The sequence below is a fragment of the Staurois parvus genome, unplaced genomic scaffold (assembly GCF_062004578.1).
Source record: "Staurois parvus isolate SC_StPar_1 unplaced genomic scaffold, SC_StPar_1.0 ptg000586l, whole genome shotgun sequence".
Taxonomy (NCBI): domain Eukaryota; kingdom Metazoa; phylum Chordata; class Amphibia; order Anura; family Ranidae; genus Staurois; species Staurois parvus.
This window is the reverse complement of record NW_028318382.1, coordinates 1,814,945-1,834,615: the sequence shown is the minus strand read 5'-3', so window position 1 is coordinate 1,834,615 and position 19,671 is coordinate 1,814,945. Positions and strand designations below refer to the sequence as shown.

At 40.4% G+C, this 19,671-nt stretch overlaps 1 protein-coding gene across 3 annotated transcripts in view; it reads left to right on the top strand.

Moving 5' to 3' along the window:
• Window positions 1–19,419, top strand: part of OGDH (oxoglutarate dehydrogenase) — a 127,261-nt gene extending 107,842 nt beyond the window's left edge. For all 3 annotated transcript variants that reach the window (XM_089692442.1, XM_089692441.1, XM_089692444.1), the window contains 7 exons: window positions 2,780–2,958; window positions 3,093–3,164; window positions 4,024–4,149; window positions 4,892–4,964; window positions 8,158–8,321; window positions 14,334–14,488; window positions 16,320–19,419. In XM_089692442.1, the coding sequence (XP_089548568.1) occupies window positions 2,780–2,958; window positions 3,093–3,164; window positions 4,024–4,149; window positions 4,892–4,964; window positions 8,158–8,321; window positions 14,334–14,488; window positions 16,320–16,440 (890 nt within the window). In that variant the 3' untranslated portion in view covers window positions 16,441–19,419. The remainder of the gene's footprint in view (window positions 1–2,779; window positions 2,959–3,092; window positions 3,165–4,023; window positions 4,150–4,891; window positions 4,965–8,157; window positions 8,322–14,333; window positions 14,489–16,319) is intronic.
• Window positions 19,420–19,671: the final 252 nt, after the last annotated feature.

Sequence of the window (19,671 nt, the reverse complement as noted above, 5' to 3'; positions counted from 1 at the left end):
TGTTAAGGAGGGGTGAGTGGGCATGATGCTTTTTTTGCAGCAAGGCAGGTTAGGAATGTGGCAAGTCTGTAAACTGGATTGAAAAAGGGGGGGAGTTGCGGTGTATTCCTGAACTGGTAAAATAAGCCTTATGGGACTTCAAAAATAAGAACCACTCCTCTGATCCCCTGTAGTCATCTGCATGTGGAATAAGAATGTGTACCATAGCTAAGGAGGAGAGTAAATTTGCAGCTTAAACAGTGTGGGCCCAGGCACAGAGTATTTTGTTATGTCTAGGTCTAAGTGGTCAACTAATTTATGCATTAGCAAATGTCTTCACTTCAGAAATGAAAAACAAATTGTTACTAATTCACATATGTGCGGTGCGGATTGAGGCTCAGGTTTCTCAGCTAATTGATACAGTAGTTGTTCACAGGTTCATGTCAGGTTTACATCAGGTTCAGGACAGGATTAGTTTAGGATTTTATCTTGTTCACACATATGTGGTTTAGAAACGGTTCCCATAGAAGTCAATATACTGTAATCCGCATCTGAACCTGAAGGTACTGCTTAGAAATCGTTTTTCAGACCGCACTGAATCCACACCGCCAGTGCACCAGACATACACTATATCGCTAAAAGTATTGGGACGCCTGCCTTTACACGCACATGAACTTTGGTGGCATCCCAGTCTTGGTCTGTAGGGTTTAATATTGAGTTGGCCCACCCTTTGCAGCTGTAACAGCTTCAACTCTTCTGGGAAGGCTGTCCACAAGGTTCAGGAGTGTGTCCATGGGAATGTTTGATCATTCTTCCAGAAGCGCGTTTTTGAGGTCAGGCACTGATGTCGGATGAGAAGGTCTGGCTCGAAATCTCCACTCAATTCATCCCAGAGGTGTTGTATTGGGGTGAGGTGCAGGCCAGTCAAGTTTCTCCACCCCAAACTTGCTTATCTATGTCTTTATGAACTTTGCTTTATGCACTGGTGCGCAGTCGTGTTGGAACAGGAAGGGGCCATCCCCAAACTGTTCCCACAAAGTTGGGAGCATGAAATTGTCCAAAATGTCTTGGTATGCTGATACCTTAAGAGTTCCCTTCACTGGAACTAAGGGGCCAAGCCCAACCCCTGAAGAACAACCCCACACCATAATCCCCCCTCCACCAAACTTTACACTTGGCACAATGCAGTCAGGCAAGTGCCGTTCACCTGGAAACTGCCAAACACAGACACGTACATCGGATTGATAGACAGAGAAGTGTGATTTTTCACTCCAGGGAATACGTCTCTGCTGCTCTAGAGTCCAGTGGCAGCATGCTTTACACCACTACATCCGACGCTTTGCATTGCACTTGGTGATATAAGGCTTGGATGCAGCTGCTCGGCCATCAAAACCCATTCCATGAAGCTCTCTGTGCACTGTTGTGCTAATCTGAAGGCCACGTGAAGTTTGGAGATCTTTTGCTATTGGCTCTGCAGACAGTTGGCGACTTCTCTGCACTGTGCTCTTTAGCATACGCTGACTCCACTCTGTCATTTTACGTGGCCTACCACTTTGTGGCTGAGTTGCTGTTGTTCCCAGTTGCTTCCACTTTGTTATAATACCACTAACAGTTGCCCATGGAATATTTAGTAACAAGAAAACTATACGTATGGATTTATTGCACGGTTGACAGCCTATCACGGTACCAAACTTCAATTCACTGAGCTCCTGAGAGCGACCCATTCTTTCACAAATGTTTGTAGAAGCAGTCTGCATACCTAGGTGCTTGATTTTATACACTTGTGGCCATGGAGGTGATTGGAATACCTGAATCCAATGATTTGGGGTGTCCCAATACCTTTGGCATTATAGTGTATGTGAACAGGCACCATAAGTTCAAACCGCATCCAATCTGCATATATGTGAACCAGCACTAAACAGGTTGTACTTTTTGATACTGTATATGAAGAGCCCTATTAGAACCTAAAACAAAAAGAGTTTCAGATCTAAAGTGTTATGTTTAAGGACCCATTTACATCAGGATGCACTGCGCCACCACACATACGGTTGTGTGTATTGAGTCACATTAAGTTGGATATCCCATTCAAAGTGAATTGGCCGTAACACACTTGAATGCACAAAACTATCAGCCCTGCTGCATTTTTTGCAGTGCACTGCAATATACGGACTTCAATGTAATGTGGGTGCATTGCTGTACATACCAAATAAATGGCACCACAGCTCACAAACATGTTCATACCACATGACTGTGGCTAGTGTGAATGAGATGCGTAGTATTTTTTTTAAGTGTTTTCTTGGTTAGGTTTTTTTCCTAGTAAATATGGAATAAAGTTTGTGTAGCCAGCAGTTGGGAGCTGTATATATTGGCACTATATAAAAATAGACCTGAATATCTTAAAGGAGGGACACCCCTAGCAGAGATGGAACCCCCCTAATTAATTATACACAGGCCAGTACATGGGAAAAAAAACCTTAGTAGTTTCCTTTTTTTAAATGGCAATAACAACAATACATTGACAGGCAGTTAAAAAGAGTACATTGAATGTCAGCCTTATAGTAGTATTACAAGGATTGGGCATGAACGTTAAACCATTTTATTAAGTAATTTGTTAAGGGGTTCTAGAGTAAGGGATCTGGGAAGCATACACAGGTACCAGTGATGGGCTGGATCTGTACAGATTAGGTATCATGAAATTTGGAATTTGTATATAAAGGCTGAATAGCTTCAGCAATATGTTCTTTATGTTGGTAAATCTAGATGTCCTCTTTGATCTCACATTTCTGGTCTTTCCCTTTAGGATTTGAGCTTGGCTTTGCTATGGCAAGCCCCAATGCACTGGTACTTTGGGAAGCCCAGTTCGGAGACTTTCATAACACTGCTCAGTGTATCATCGATCAGTTCATCTGCCCAGGACAGGCCAAGTGGGTACGACAGAATGGAATCGTATTGCTGCTACCACATGGCATGGAGGGCATGGTAAGAACAACATACTTGTCAAAGCAGTGTCAATATTGATTTATCATTTTAGATTTTTTTTTCCTTTTGCAGAGCTTATTGTCTATTGATTGTAAAGTGTATATTTAGAACTCTCTCCTTCTTGTCTGTCTTAGGGTCCAGAACATTCCTCTGCTAGACCTGAACGATTCCTTCAGATGTGCAATGATGATCCAGATGAGTGGCCTGTAAGTCTTTCTCATTAATAACTTGGGCCAATATCTGTTTTAAAATTTCTTGAGGAATGGGAATTGTAATATATTGGTATGGTGAGTGTTAATGTGTTCTGAGAAAAAAGACAGAAAGCCACTTCCTGTGTTACTATTACAGGAAAACAGATGATGAGGTTATGCACTCTCCTGCAAACAAGTACGTGGGTCCTTAGATCACATTAAGTAAAGAAGCATGAAAAGGGCTTCCTATATTACACCGGTTAGATGTGGGATTGATGGTTTCTGCTGGATTTAGGTGGGATATTGAATAATGCAGGACACTGCTGACATTTGGCTGTTGAGTTTACTGTGTGAGCCACACTACTGAAAATATGATCTTCAAAACAGACTACAGCCAGGATTCAGCTGGGAGTACTCTCTCTGTACTCGTTTAAAGTGGTTGTAAAGGCTCAAGGTTTTTTGCCTTCATGCATTCTATGCATGGTCACGCAGAGCAGTGGCTCAGGAGCCCCCATAGCAAGCTGCTTACTCTGGGGGCACTCAGAAGGAGGGAGAGGCCAGGAGTATTAGCTGGGGACCTGAGAAGAGGAGGATCGGGGCTGCTCTCTGCAAAACCATTGCACAGAGTAGCTATATATGACATGTTTGGGTTTTTTTTTTTTTTAAAATTGCCTTTAATATCACTTTAAGTCTATTAGCTGTTACAGGTTGTTGCACCACCTCACAACTGCTTTCAATCCTACTGAACAACACAATACTTATATTTTACAAGTCGTCTTTTATGTAAGGCTGTATATTGAAATTTTATTGAGCTTTTGAAATGCATATGGAATCAAAGTTAAATTCATAGGGTTTTTTTTTCTACCCGACACAGAAAAGTTCCGACGATTTTGCTGTCCGCCAGCTTTATGACTGCAACTGGATTGTTGTGAATTGCTCCACTCCTGCCAATTTTTTCCACGTTCTCCGCAGACAGATCTTACTACCTTTCCGTAAACCGGTGAGCTGGTTAACACCTTGTCAGATAAATGTATGAAAATCAGACCTACACCGTACCAACATCCCAAAGGAAATAAAAATGTAAAGATATGATTTCAAATACACAGAGGGCAAAAAGCTCTGGTGCCACAAGACCGACTCCCTGGCCTTATGTGACTTGTATCTAAAACAGGTAGCCCATTCAAAATGGATGGCCTGCCTTTGCACAGCATGCCTTAATGCACAGAAACGTATTGCATTACGCAACACATAGTATGGATCTGGCCTTACTAACACGGAGAACATACAGATTAGGTATCCTGTGAAAAAATACAAGACCTTTGAGTTGCAAGACATGAGCGTTAACCATTTAACCCACATGTTGCCCACTAGCCACTGTCTATAAAACCTTTGCACATTGCACCTTTCACCTGTATCTTTGTAATGCCTCCTTTTCTGCCACGCTCAGGTGCAGTCCGGTGTTATAAACAGCACTTTATATGATAATTTGGGGGGGGGGGGGGTAAACAAGGGGAACTTGCATTATCATTGAAAAATGATCATTAACCAGTTTACATTTTGTGCATTTAACAAAGAAGAGCATAAAATTGTGTGGATATTTTATTCTAGATTTAAAGGATCTTTATAAAAAAAAATAAAAATAAAAAAATAAAGGTTTAGCAGTAGGCTACTAAGTTGTGTGATGTTGCTGTATTTTTTAATAATCCTGCTTCTGATCCTTTATATATTTTTCCACCATACAGCTGATTGTCTTCACTCCAAAGTCTCTTCTTCGTCACCCTGAAACAAGGTCAAGTTTTGATGACATGCTGGCAGGTAAAGAGGGATGACGACCTATTTTATTTTCAGCATCGTAAAATCGTCTCAGAAACCACTTACCATGACAATCTCAACCATATGTTTTAAAACACAATTTAAAACTGCATTTAAGATGCAGTTTGATAGCTCTCTTTAATGTTATGGAGGAATTCCAGCTTTTATCCAAGATAACACAAAGGTGCCAAGTGATCACTTAGAATATACAGTATATGTTGATCTTTGCCAGTATAGGAGGCAGTAATCTAATAATTAGAATGTAGCTGCCTGTCTAACAACATGCACATAACCTATAAAAACCGGATGGGGATCAGCTTTAAGAAGTGATGGCATGAAAAGCTGCATCTTTTAGGTTATGAAAGCTTTATCTGTCAGGTATATGTCAAATTATCTTGTTTTGTGCATTTAATATCTTTAAAATTATTGATGATGTCATCACATTGAACAGGCCTGAGACTGCTGCCAGGTGCCACCAACCCTGATGTGACATCAGCAGACTCAGAGCTGTCAGATCAAAGTTTAGTATATCTGTGTCTGATTTATTCAGGTTTTAAGGCTCACTGAGCAACTTTTCATTTATCTGAGGACAGGGCAGAGAGGCTGATAGTAGGAACTGGCATACAGCAGAATACTGAATAGTGCCAGCAGTAACACCTCCTCCATTCTGCATATATCACAGTCAACTTCTGCTTAGGTTACCTTTGTGTGCATTAATGACTTTTCTCGAGCTAGCACTTCTTTTATGGGTGCACAGGTAACAAATCACTGATCTCCTCTGAAGTCCTACCATTGCCAACATGTAACTGTGCAGGCTCCTGATAATCTGCTACATAGAGTACATATATAGCAGCAGGGGTATAGGAAGGAGCATGGGCTAGTACAGACAGGAAATTAAAGTTTTAAGAAGTGGTCAGATTGCTGCTAAAGGTACCCAGGACCAAGTACTTATCCTCTGCTGCAAGTTTTGGAGTTTTTTTAAAGGCAATTTGTATTAGTATTTACAAGCAACAAGCAATAGAACAATAAAGACATTGAATATCTAACCATTACAGAATACATTAGAAGCATGCATCATATTAACAGCAGAATTAAATCTAAACTCATGACATGGTATTCAAAATTAGGCCTCTTTAAGTTACCATCTACACCTGCTCCACATGTATTATGATATGATTATAGACATGACATATAGATCAGTGATATGTAGTGATGGAATATTGGTTATGGGCACTGATGTCAGCCAAAAGGGTTACTCTGCTGACCTGCTTTCTTCACCTTGCTGAGCACTGGTGAAATCAAATGAGCAAATGTCACTACCAAGGCTTGCACTGACTGGTTAAAGACACGTCTGTATAGCTTGTATAGTGCATTCATTCATAGAAGCCAAGTGGTGCTTAACCCTGGTGAAATGGATGCAGGTACAATTGTTACATATATTTAGAAGGCTACTGTCTGTATTTGACACTGTTTGGTCCACTGCTTCACTAGGTAATAAATGAACAATATATATTATTTAAGCTAAACTCCAGGGAGGCTTGGTATTAGCCTCTTGCAATTTCCTGTACAGCAGCACTCAGATTAGGAGGGGAAGGGCTGGAGTGGAAGCCAGTCAGATGTTTGATGGAGCTGTGTAAATCTCGGTTGCATAGACAGAAATTCTTTGGCATGTAAAATGGCTCCATCATATGTATTTCATGTGTGTAATTAGCTGTTTGAGTGCAATTCATCTTTAATTAGATGCAGTTCCAATGAAGACCTAATCACAGGAAGCCTTTGTTCTCAAACTTATCACTTTTTTTTCTTACTGAAGGTGCTAGGCTGGTTATGGCTTGTTAAAGCCAGAAAACAGTACAGCTTTTACTCAATGAAGTCATCCCTTCTACAGTCGATAAAGCACCGCCTAGTTTTTGCAGTTCACAGGCCCAACCCTAGTCAGTCAGTCTAATCAGGCAGCAGTATTAAAGAACATGTTACCCCAACATTTCATTTTTCTGATATGTGTCTGTTGAACTGTTTACTTGTATTAAAATGTATCCTGTTCTTTTTGCATTGCTTCCTTTGTGTGAAATTCCTGGTCATCCTGCTAGGCCCCTTGACTTCCTATTGTAAACTGACCATGATAGGTAGGAAAGCACATCCATTGCATCGTGGTCAGTTTTCTGGCTGTGCTGGTAGCACAGCCTGCTTGTTTCACAATGCCAAGTCTTGTGCTGACATGCCCCTCTGCACAGCCATTCACTGTTTCTCCACCCACACCTTTCCAATACCCTAATGCAACTGAAAACAAGAAATTATGTGATCACTTATTAAAAAAAAAAAAGAAGAAGAAAGGAATTAATAATGTTTTTATATATACAAATATTTTGCCTTGAATTTCTATTTTAAATTTATTGGGTTGTTTTACAAGGTAAGGGTTCAGATATACTTTAATGCACATTCTTTTCAGATAACTTAACTAAAGATGATCTTTTTCTTTTTGTGTTGAACTGGAATTGCCCAAAAATTTGTAACAGTTTCTGTACAGCACAGTTTATGGGATGGACATGCAGTATCTGTGGGACGTTTACTTGTCTATGGCCACTTAAATAGCAGTGGCCCAGTGATATCAATGACTGCTCTTGATGTACACTCATGACTGTAAATCTGCTAGGCAGATTTAAAAGGATCATTAATGAAATTATTAAATAAATTACTGTATTTATGTTACTATTACTAGACCAGAAGCCTTTTAAACCTAACTCCTCCACAAACTCCATTTTAGATTTTGGTGGGGACCAGAACATTTCTGAATTTCATTCTAGCTTTGAAACTACTTGCAGCTATTTGTGTTTCCACCCTCATCCACAAAGCTAAAATTACATCACAATCTCACAGCTGGAGTCCCCTGGTATTAAACATTATGTGAAATCTAACAGGGTAGCGTGACCCAACTTCTTGGCTTTACACTAGCTACAGCAGGTGGGAAAACTAAAAGTTTGGGCAAGCAATGCTTGGTCATTAAGAGATAAGTATTCATCATGTAATTCAGTTTGTCATCAGCGACATATAACTGAAATATCAAATGTAGGTGGAGTGCATCTTTGAAACCAAGGTGAAATAGTGAAAGTAATATTTTTCCACTGCAAAACTGACTTTGTTCAGAAATCCTGTAGCAGTAGCCTTTAGCAATGTGTTCTCTACTCTTTTACTGAAGGCACTCACTTTGAAAGAATAATCCCAGATGCCGGACCTGCTTCCCAAAACCCCACTGGGGTGAAACGTGTGGTCTTCTGCACAGGCAAAATATATTATGAACTGACCAAAGAGCGCAGCACCAGAGGAATGGAGTCTGAAGTGGCTATTACTCGTGTGGAGCAGGTGAGAGCGTTTCTGAAATGATTATTTGGTGTTAGGGCTCATTCACACTATCATTGTTGGACTGCATTGCCAAAGCAATTTTAGAGGAAGGACAGGGCAAATAGCCTTATGCCCTATGGCTTCAGTCCATACAGCACACTTTGTTGGTGTACACTGGGGAGGGAAAAAAAAGTACCTGTAGGATTTTTGCATAGTGCATATCCAACACACTGCGATGCATCTCCATGTGCTGCAGATGGTAAAACTGTACTCAACAATGGGAATTACCAAAAAAATTACCCTTACAAAAAGTAATTGGTGTAGTGGTTCCTCCTGCACTAAATGAATGAACTCTACCATAGCAAAGCTGCTAGCACCCAAATCCTTTACCTCAAAAGAATATATGTCATAAATTGTGTACCATATGGTGCAGCACTACAAAGGAAGCCCTGATTTGTAAATGAGCTGTAGAGGGACTACACTTGAGCAGATGCAGAGAAGAGCTTCAGGACACAAGAAGTAAAGTAATACATCTTATTCTTTATCCCCTAAATTTAATGAGCATTTAAACTCTTGCAGTGCAGAGATTCACACAGCAAGAGTATTATTTTTATTTTTTTTTTAATTCCTGGACTTTAGCTTTAAAAATGCATTGCAGCTTGAGTTAAAAAAGCATGCCAGCACATTCACATTATGCACCAGTGCTGGTGTTATGGTGTTAATGAGCCTTCCCTTCTGTTTGGGCTTCTGTGTCTGTGTTTTTCTCCTCACTTCAGAACTCCATGATAAAAATAAAAATGTACAAGATAATGAAAAATGCTCACCTATATGGCGTGTTTAAATCCATCACACTCCAAACCCCAAATAATTTAATTCCTAGAGTTTCAATAATATAAATGAAACACTTGCATGTCCTAAAATCAGATCTTTAAAACTGATGATAGTCATTCCAACAAGGAAAGTTTTCCATTGAGAGATCTACGGTAATACTTATGGTTACAATGTCACCTGTTTACCTTGATCTATATATGGTTTGTTGTTAATGGATCCACTCGTATAGTAATTGCATCCTGAATCTGAATTCTACAGTTTAAGTCCTCCCCATAAAGTCTTAGGGCTCATTGACACAGGCACAGGGGTCTGTTCGGCATGCAATGCCCATTGTTTTATGCGTCTGGAGCATTGTGCTGCCTATGGTCAGCCAGTGGAAGTTAATGGAGACGCAATGGCTGTAGAGACTCACTTGCTGATCTGAGTTTGACAGCGGTACGGAGATTAGTACAATGCTCCGATCTCAGACAGTGGGCATTCAGGGCATTGCACCCTTCCCTGAAGGTATGTCAAAATGTTGAGTTATGGCAGATGATTCATGTAGCATTTACTTCTTGGAGTCCATGGAGGAAGGAGTGTGTGCTTAGCTGAGAAAGCCCCTCCTCCCCTCCTAAAGGCACCTGGGATGTATGATATGATTTACCTAGGCCTGGAAACCAGGAAATAACTTAAGAAATGTTAAAAAAATAAAAATAAAAAGGTTTAAAACAGGTTAATGTAATATACTTTCCTATCTGTTTACTAATGCTAGCAGCATAAGAATTAAAAATAGTTAATGTTGATTAAGATGGTAACCTTCCACCCTAAGCCTGCAATCTTCCTATGACTGACATCAATCAGATTCCCAGAAGACAGCATCACAGTGCTTTGTATGACTCATTTTAATATAAGCACCTATCTTTCTCAAAGAGGGCTGTTTTTATTTGTACTCTACTTTTATATTACACATATGCTCTTCTCATGTGTTTTATTAACCAGTGGATATTTAAACCAGATATTGGAAATAAAACATCCAAAGTTCTTTTTCCCATCTAATTACATGGAGAAAAAAAGTGTCTCAATGTACTTTACTTTCCTATCCATTGTGGGACAAGTAATTTACTCGCCTTTGAGTTATACTGCCTTCCACAGGAGAACTGAACATTGGCAAACAAACAGTAGGCCAACCCAAGGTATAACCTCTTACTGACAGTATTCCTCAGTTTTTTGCTAGTGTCCTAGTATCATGGATGTAATTTCCTTACCTCCACTGTTCTAAAGATGAACATGATTTTTCTAGCAGTTTTCTTCCATCAAAACTCCTCTTTACACTGCAACTGGAGATTGTCTGATTTGTCCTCAGTCCTGGTCTTTAAACCATACAACATCCATTCATTGCCTATGAACTTGGCTTGTCTCTGAAGACTGACTTAGTGCTTGCTGTTTTGTGTATCGTGCCCTCCAAAGAGTGTTGTGTGCTCAGATCAGGACGTTTGACAGGGGGTGAGGAGGCATTATATCCCCTCCTCGTCGCCTTTTTTTAACCCGTTAATCTCGAACAAGTGCGCCACAACCATGGGCATTGTACTCAGGTGCAGGGCACCTCCATTGCATCTTGGGCAGTACACCCCCCTCCGCTACCTTTGCAGCTTGATATATACACTCTGATTCCTCTGCAGTTTAAAGTGATTGTAAAAGCTCATGTTTTTTTACCTTCATGTATTCTATGCATGAAGGTAAAAAACTTGTGTGCAGTGAACATTCTCTCCCTCCCCCCAGCCTGAAGCTATGCTACCTTCTGATTTCAGAGACTCTCTCCTCCTCTGAGTCCTCCATAGCTCCCTCAGTTGGGGCTGGGTCCTCTGTGCTCTTGCCTAAGGTTTTTACTATAGTCATGCTGAACCTTTCGACCCATATTACCAGTTGTTTACTGTCTCTAAACATTGCAGATGCTACAAGCGAGCTCCTGTTCACTTTCCAGCAGATTCTGTTTCAGATTTCCTTTCAGCCGTTCCTGCTTCTGAGTTGAGACTTTGATTGTTCACATCCTTGTCAGGTGTGCTTAATGGTGAGGAGTTGCAGTCTTCTGCTATTACTCCAAAAAGAAAAAATAGTCTGTGCTGGCTCATCTTAAAGCTAGAAGATTAGCCCATTGCTTATATCAGTGCTTGCTGGCTTTGTATTCATTTGGTGCTGATTTTGTTCAGAGAGGGTCCGTTTCCACTGTGGATCTGGCCATGCCTCCTTAAATTGAATACTATATTGGTATTAAATGCACTTGCTTTTAACCCTTTGAGGACCGTAAGATTTTGGAACGCCAAAAGACTCAATTTTTTTGTTTTTAAAGTTCGTACACTTCAGTTGCTGTAATTAAGCCATTTCATGAAATAATTGGCAAAAAGCTAGATCCATTTGTTGTTTGTTGATAAGAACTAATATTTTTACTCAAACCAAAAAAAAAAAAGAGTTTTAAGTTCTTAATCAGATGATACACGCAATTAAAAACATGGGACAAATACGTCCCTTGGTCCTCAAAGGGTTTAAAGTGATTGTAAAGCTTTTTTTTTTTTTTTTTTAATTAATATACTTACCTGCCGTGTGCAATGATTTTACACAGAGCAACCCTGATCCTCCTCTTCTGGGGTCCCCTGTCACAGCTCCATAAGACACACATAAAAAGGGGTTCAGCCCCACCCCCTGCTCCTTGTCACTGAGATAATGAGGAACGAGACAGCTCAGCTCTCGTGCACATTGCTCGAGGAGGCTGCATGCTGAAGGTTTTTTTACTTCACTGCATAAAATGCCTTTCTGCCTTTACAACCACTTTAAGGACCCAACTGGTAAGTGGTTGCAGGCCCTTTCCAGAACTCTACACCTGGTGTTGGTTGTGATTCATAAAACATAATCTAACCACTGCTGCTGTTGATCTTTTGCTCGTTGAATGCATGGAGCAGATTGTTGTAGTGTGAAATCTCAATTGTGATGATCGTCTCTCTTGCATGTGTCTCCTGTCAGTGCATATGCCTTGGGCACTTTGGCTTAAAATGCTGCACTGTGGAGTTCTCTTGTAAGAAATGTTTGACCTGTATGACGGACAGCACTTCTTCCACTCAGCCCTGGATGTTCTTATCAAGATGTCACTGGTGGCAAGAGCACCCATCTTCCACTGAAAGATGCCTTAGGAGTAGACTGCCAGGCTTTCTTCCCTTCTAACCCTCAAACGGCTCTTTCATTTCTCTCCCTCAACTTCAACATCAAGACTTTCCAAGCTTGGTTATCCATCCACTTGCAAAGTCTCACATTTCAAGGCTTTCTCGACCTCTGTCACTGCTGAGAATTACCACTTCTAGGTAGTAATCACAAAGCTGTTCATGCATGTTTTCACTGAGGCAACTTACCGCTATACAGTGAATAGCCTTTGTTGTGAACACTATATTGCCAAAAGTACTGGGATGCCTGCCTTTACACACACATGAACTTTAAGGGCAGTCCAGTTTTGGTCCGCAGGGTTCAAAATTAAGTTGGCCCACCCTTTGCAGCTATAACAGCTTCATATCTTCTGAGAAGACTTTCCACATGGTTTAGCAGTGTCTATGGGAATGTTTGACCATTCTTCCAGAAGCACATTTGTGAGGTCAGGCACTGATATCGGACGAGAAGGCCTGGCTCGTAGTCTCTCCTCTAATTCATTTTAAAGGTGTTCTACTGGTTGAGGTCAGGACTCTGTGTAGGCCAGTCAAGTTTCTCCATCCCAAACTCACTCATCCATGTCTTTATGGACCTTGCTTTGTGTAGTGATGTGCAGTCATGTTGGTACAGGATCCCCAAACTGTTCCCACAAAGTTGGGAGCATGAAATTGTCCAAAATGTCTTAGTATGCTGACGACTTAAGAGTTCACTGCACTGGAACTAAGGGGCCAAGCCTCTGAAAACAACCCAACACCATAATCCCCCCTCCTCCAAACTTTACACTTGGCACAATGCAGTCAGGCAAGTACCGTTCTCCTGGCAACCGCCAAACCCAGACAGGTCCATCGGATTGCCAGACAGAGAAACATGATTTGTCACTTCAGAGAACATGCCTTCACTGCTCTAGAGTCCAGTGGCGGCGTACTTTACACCACTACTTTCGACACTTTGCACTGTACTTGGTGATCTAAGGCTTGGATGCTGGTGCTCGGCCATGGATACCCATTCCATGAACCTCTGTACTCGTTGTGCTAATCTCTAAAGACCACATGAAATTTGGAGGTATGTAGCTATTGACTCTGCAGACAGTTGGTGACTTTTGTGCACTGTACGCTTCAGCATTCGCTGACTCCACTCATTTTACGTGGCCCGCCAATTCATGGATGAGTTGCTTTTGTTCCCAGTTGATTCCACTTTGTTATAATACCACTAACAGTTGACCATGGAATATTTAGTAGCAAGGAAATTTAACAGATCGACAGATGCACAGGTGGCAACCTATCACAGTACCACACTTTTCACGATTTCACTGAGCTCCTGAGCGCGACCTAGTCTTTAACAAATGTTTGTAGAAGCAGTCTGTATCACTGCTTGATTTTATACACCTGTGGCCATGGAGGTTATTGGAACACCTGAATCCGATGATTTGGAGGGGTGTCCCAATACTTTTGGTTGTATAGTGTATATGAATTGCAGGAATTCAAATTACTAACAGGGACTGATAGGCTGGGTATACGATAGTAGATTTTAGAACAAAAATTTGTACAAATATCCCTACGAAAATTCAAAAGGTTGTTTTCTTTTCGATTCTGGAATGAATGGTCTTTACCAAATGAAAACCACATACACTGTTAGAAATTTGTACATTTGAAAAATAATTTCCATTTTGCTCCTTTGAATTTTCTCCTCACTGAAATCAAGACCGGGTATCAATTTGACCCCACTAATGAAAAATAGACTGTTCTTACAATGAAAAATGTCAAACAAAATTCTACTATTGTATACCCAGCTTTAGAGTTGGTGCACAGTTGCCTTGCTTTTTGCTAGTAGTGACCTGTTGAGTCTTTCAGCCTGCAGAAACAATCAACAGGTGGGAATTCCAGATTTTACAGAAATGAAAAAAATATATGAAACACATAAACAGATCTAAAACATCAGTGTATAAACTTCTGAATCTATAAAAATTTACAAAAACTCACTCTGTTTTCCCTTGAAATGCCATGTATAACTTTCTGATAATTTCCACCTCTCTAGCTGTCTCCATTCCCTTTCGACCTATTGGAGAAGGAAGTGAACAAGTATCCTAATGCAGAGATTGCCTGGTGTCAAGAGGAACACAAGAATCAGGGTTATTATGACTACGTAAAGCCAAGATTACGCACCACGATACACCGCACTAAACCTGTCTGGTGAGTGCAGAGACTTCCTGTGCCTAAAGAGGACTGCTGTGCCTCACCAATTTATAAACGGCATGTGTTGTAATGTAAAACCTTCATAATCACCAAGTGTTGTCCTAAGTGCCCCAGGGCACAAACCTTCAATCAGTACACACATTTTAAACCTTATAGCTTTAAAAACCTTGGTCCCATCCCACCATAGGTAAATAATGTGTACATATTGCATTGAGATATGGGGGTAGTTTGCACATTTAGTGCCCCTGGGTTTGGAATATTAAAAAGAAAATGCAATTGCAGACAGCAATTCGTGCCTGCTTTAACTTATAATAGTTGTATAGGTTTTACATTATAAGTTTCACTCAAAGTTTACCTGTCACTCATGTACAGAAAAGAAAGCTCTTTTGTGTGCTTGCTCAGCCTTTCAACAGATGTAGTCTATGATATAACAAGGAGCAGATATATAACTAACTGTAGCATGGGAGAGAGAACAAATATGCTTGTAATTTTTGGATTTGGTGTCACTGTAGCAGGAGTTGGTGATGTCACTATAGCAGAATACATTGCCTTAGTGATGTCACTGTTGTAATGTTACAGTAGTATTAGTAATCCTAATTAACAAAGTAAAGTTTTAGCACAGCACAGAAAATAGTTGAACTGCAAAGTGACAAATACCATCATATTATCACTAGTTTATTGTGAATTGATGGGCTGTACATACAACACACAAATTGACTGCCTTCATATGATTTTGTTAAAGCTAGTTAACTGAAGGGCAAAGTAGCACACAACATGGCTGTTCTGCTAAGTGCCCCATGACACAGTCATCCAATAGTATAAAAAGAGGCATGCCAACGTAGTAGTTCATCATATGTCGCATCTGTTTACAATCCAACTCGCCTCAAGCTTTCTAGGGCTAGGACTTTGCTAAAATTGCAGTTTGGCAGAATGGATCCAAAATAGGAAAATGTACCACACAAAAGGCTATTCCAACCTGATGTTGACTGCAGTGTCTGTTGGAGGCTTGTCTTGTCCACCTCCAGTATCTCAATACAATTTTGTAGCTGCATCGACTACATAATCTCAGCATCTCAATCCTTCTATTGCACATATGTGGAAATGTTTGACTTACCAAATTATCTGCGATCGGCAGGGTGGAGGAGTTGGTTGGGTGACAATTTTTACTTATGTGCAGTAAAAATATTTAAAATGCTGAGAATTTAATATGCTGGGACAGCCATGTTTTTTTTTCTCTACACTGGAGCAGTCTTTTCTGCCTTCCCTGCAACATATTGTTCCTAAACTCGCTCCTTTTGTGATTTTTATTCATCCAGATCCTTCTCTATTTTCAGCATTGCTCATGTCCTCACAAAGAGGGGCCTTAGAACTGCCAAAATGCTTCAGCTATAAACATATGCTGCAAACAAAATTTGTTCCTGATGTTCCCTTCCCTTTTTTTTTTTTTTTTTTTTTGTTGTTTTTTCCTTTTCTTTTGGATTTTTAACAAACATGTCCCAAATTGTGGCCCTGGCTCCTGGAAATGCAGCCTACCTGATTAACTTCTACTTTTGCCAGCATACCCATTTAGGATATTTGATGCACTCAGGGAAATCTAGCACTCCACAGATTCAGTCCCATCATGGCACAGTAATGTCACTAGTTGAATGCATAAAGTAGCTGCTTCTATACTAAAGTGAAATAAGTAGACTTAGTCATATAATGGACTTCATAGTGGTTCCACACTGGCATTCAGATACTGCATTTTCCTCCAAAATGAGAACCTACACTGTGTATGGGCAATTAGTGTGTGTCTTATTAAACCTCTTGGTTTTATTTTATGCTCCAGGTATGCTGGACGAGAACCTGCAGCTGCTCCCGCCACTGGCAACAAGAAAACCCACACCACAGAACTGAAGAGATTGCTGGACACTGCATTCAACCTGGATGCTTACAAGGGCCTCCACTGAAGTGGCATCTGCTTGTTCCTTCCTTCTGCACTCCCCACCTTCCTTCATCCACACTCGCAGGGGACATCCCTCTCTACTCCGTGGTTTTGCTTTATGAGACCAGAAAAGGTGTTACTGCAGAACTCACACAAGGCAGCTTATTGCTGCTGTAACCTCGCCAACCATTAAACATTTTATGTTAATGGGGCTAAACATTAGCAGTTTTGTTTTTAGTTCATACAAATCAGAGAACAGTAGATAATACATACATATCTCTGTGCTGGGGTTTCCAGGTTGTTATTTGAAGAATTGAGAACCATGAAACAGTGTGATTGTTATCCATATCTTCTCATTAGTGGCTGAGCCTGACATGTAATTGCTCCAGGAACGCTTGACAGAATGTGTTGTAGAAAGAGTCTTTGTAAACAGAAGCTTTTTGCTATGGCTGCTGGTTGTGAGGTTATGTCCTTTTTAAATGTAAATTTTATACATGTAAAGAGTTTGTTTTTTTTTTTTTTACTTTTAATAATCAGGCAAAAATATGGAACCACAATAGCTGGGGGTCAGATCCAGGTCTTTATATTAATGTAGTACATCCAGGCTTACAGAATAGAGGGAATTGGGCAGCCAAAATATGTACATTTGTAATACCTCTGTTATTACAGTTAGTTAAAGTAGGACTAAAGGCCAAACTTTTTCATTTTGGATAAACTAAGGGAGGGTTCTAACCCCTTTCAGGTGTTTTCTTCTTTTGCCATCTGTGTCACATTGAGGAGATTTCCCTTCAGTTCTTTCTCTATAGACAAAATAGGAAGTGAGAGAAAATCCCTTCAACGTGAAGGAATCCCTGGGGGTTGTCACAAGAGCTAGTGCCCCGATTGGAAGACTTCCACACTTCCTGTTCTGTTGACAACCCAAAACGTAGGATTTTCTTTCACTTTCACTCTCGATGATAACACAGGCCAAATAGAGTAAATCTTCCTAATGGAGACACAGGCAGCAATAAAAATCAGGTGTTCTAATCCTTCTTCACTCTGTCAGTACTATTTAAAATGAAAAAGTTTTGCCTTTAACTATACTGTAAGCTGAAAGTCCATGTCCTGCATTTTGACCCCCAGCTGCTTTACTTGAGCTTTGTCAAAAGACTTTACCATGCAAGTGGCGAAATCTAGGGACACTGACTCACTAAGCCAGGGCAATCAGGAGGCAGATATGCTTGATAAGTGAATTTAAGGGCTCATATTTGTGAATATCTCCTCATTCAGACAGGGTCGTTTGATCACTGCTGTGCCTTTTGCTTGCAGTCCCATTGTGTAAAAAGCCTCCACTATATAGAAATGGCACAACTGTCATAGTACTGAAATGCAGGCACCTTGGTGTGCCAACAAACACCTGTGTTGAACTAGCCATACACTGATTGAAATTCAGTCGCTTGGTTGGTTCAGCAGGGACCAGCCAAAGTGTGATCAGTGTGTAGCCGCCCCCGCTTTAATTGACTTCTGTCGAAGGCACAAGCTGGAAAGGCAAGCTTTGACATTTGATTGAAAGGTAGTGGGAGTCGGAGGAATCTAGTGGTCAGATGTTGAGGCATATCCTCAGCCTATGCTCCAAGAAGGAATCACAAAAATTGATTTTAAGCCTAACACAGGTATTTGCAAGAACCATGAGGGGCCTACACTTCAGCAGTCTTGTTGCTTTAGAAAGTTTTTAGGCCAAGTCAGATTCACTTGAAATTTTAGCCTAGCGCCAAAATGTATTTGACCACTGCATCCACCACAGCATTGTCCCAGCAGTGACTGGTATTACATGCTATGTTGAAGCCATCAGAAAGCCCAGGACCTTGTAAGATAAGACTTGAATGTACGAGCCCTAAGCCATAAAAATGCAACACTGGAACAGAAGTAAGCAACAATTACATGTCGCTGTTACCTAACCAGTCAACACAGAATGTGCAAGTGTAGAGATACTTTCTACATTTACATTTTTTTTATATCAATCTGAATCTTGTAAAGGAAGTTCCTCCCATTTATGGAGTTTATGGTTTTGAAATGGCAGTTCTATGGAGAGACACCAGTGCACCTATTAGATGTGATGACCTTCCACAATTACCATGGCGCAAAATCAGTCTTAATAGAAAGGTGGGCACTGGCATTGGTAGCTGTTTCATATTACTAATAGAAGCATCTAACTCCCAGGTTGTCATCCTTATGCACTGCCATCACAATTGTGTCATGAGTGAGTCCTAGGACAATTATTCAGATCATGAGCTAGAACAAATATTCAGATCATGAGTAACCATTTAGGTGGCCAGCAGCTGTTACGTACTGGTGAAGCCAAAAGAATGAGAGCCAAAGCACTGGCTGCTCCTAAAAGAATTTGGCAATAGCCTTGCCCCCATTTATCATGATGGGTGCACTTTAAGAAATGGCATTGAGCACTCATTTTCTGAAAATGCTGTGATGCTGAAAGTGCCCACACTGTTTTGTTCTGGTGTACCAAAGGTTTAAAAATTAGTAATTTTACTTAACTGTATTGTAGAATTTTTGTGGGTAGGGGGATGATTTTATTTCACAGGATACCACTTTTGACTACAGAACAAGCCCTTAGTAAACAGATACATTACTGACATGCTGGATAGGTGACATAACAAAAAGTCGTTGTTATTCTATTTATAATCTCATCTGAGATTTAAGCTCAGCACACAGACAAAAGATCCTGGGTAATCCACATTCGTCACTAATAACCGTTAAAGGTTACTTTACCTAGGATCCTTTGCAGTGTATTTGTAGTTACCTGTTCTCTAGGAGCACAGGATTTTCTTTGGTTAGAATATTAAATCTTACAACCCTTCTGATTGCATGTGCCAAAATTAGACTCACGCAGGAGAGGAGAGGGCTGCATGTGAGTGTGAAACCAAATGGGTGAAACAGTAAAATGATTAGGCCACTGACACAAAACAATATTTATTTTGTTAAAATAAATAAAATTATATATACATAATGAAGTGCAATGGGAAATCTTTAATTTTAGCTTATTGGTTAGCTGCTATAGAATGAAATCACAGGAAATGTATTTTCATAGGTGTAGTCTTATTTTACATAATATCAAATCAGGACATCGCTTTCCAGTAAACGTGCGTTGAGATTTCCTGCAGTGTGTAGCGGAGTCCTCTTTTCACAACAAAGCTTTTCCCAGTGTGTTTGACTCCATAGATTCTTTGGAGATGCTTCTGAGATCATTCAGAATTTGATA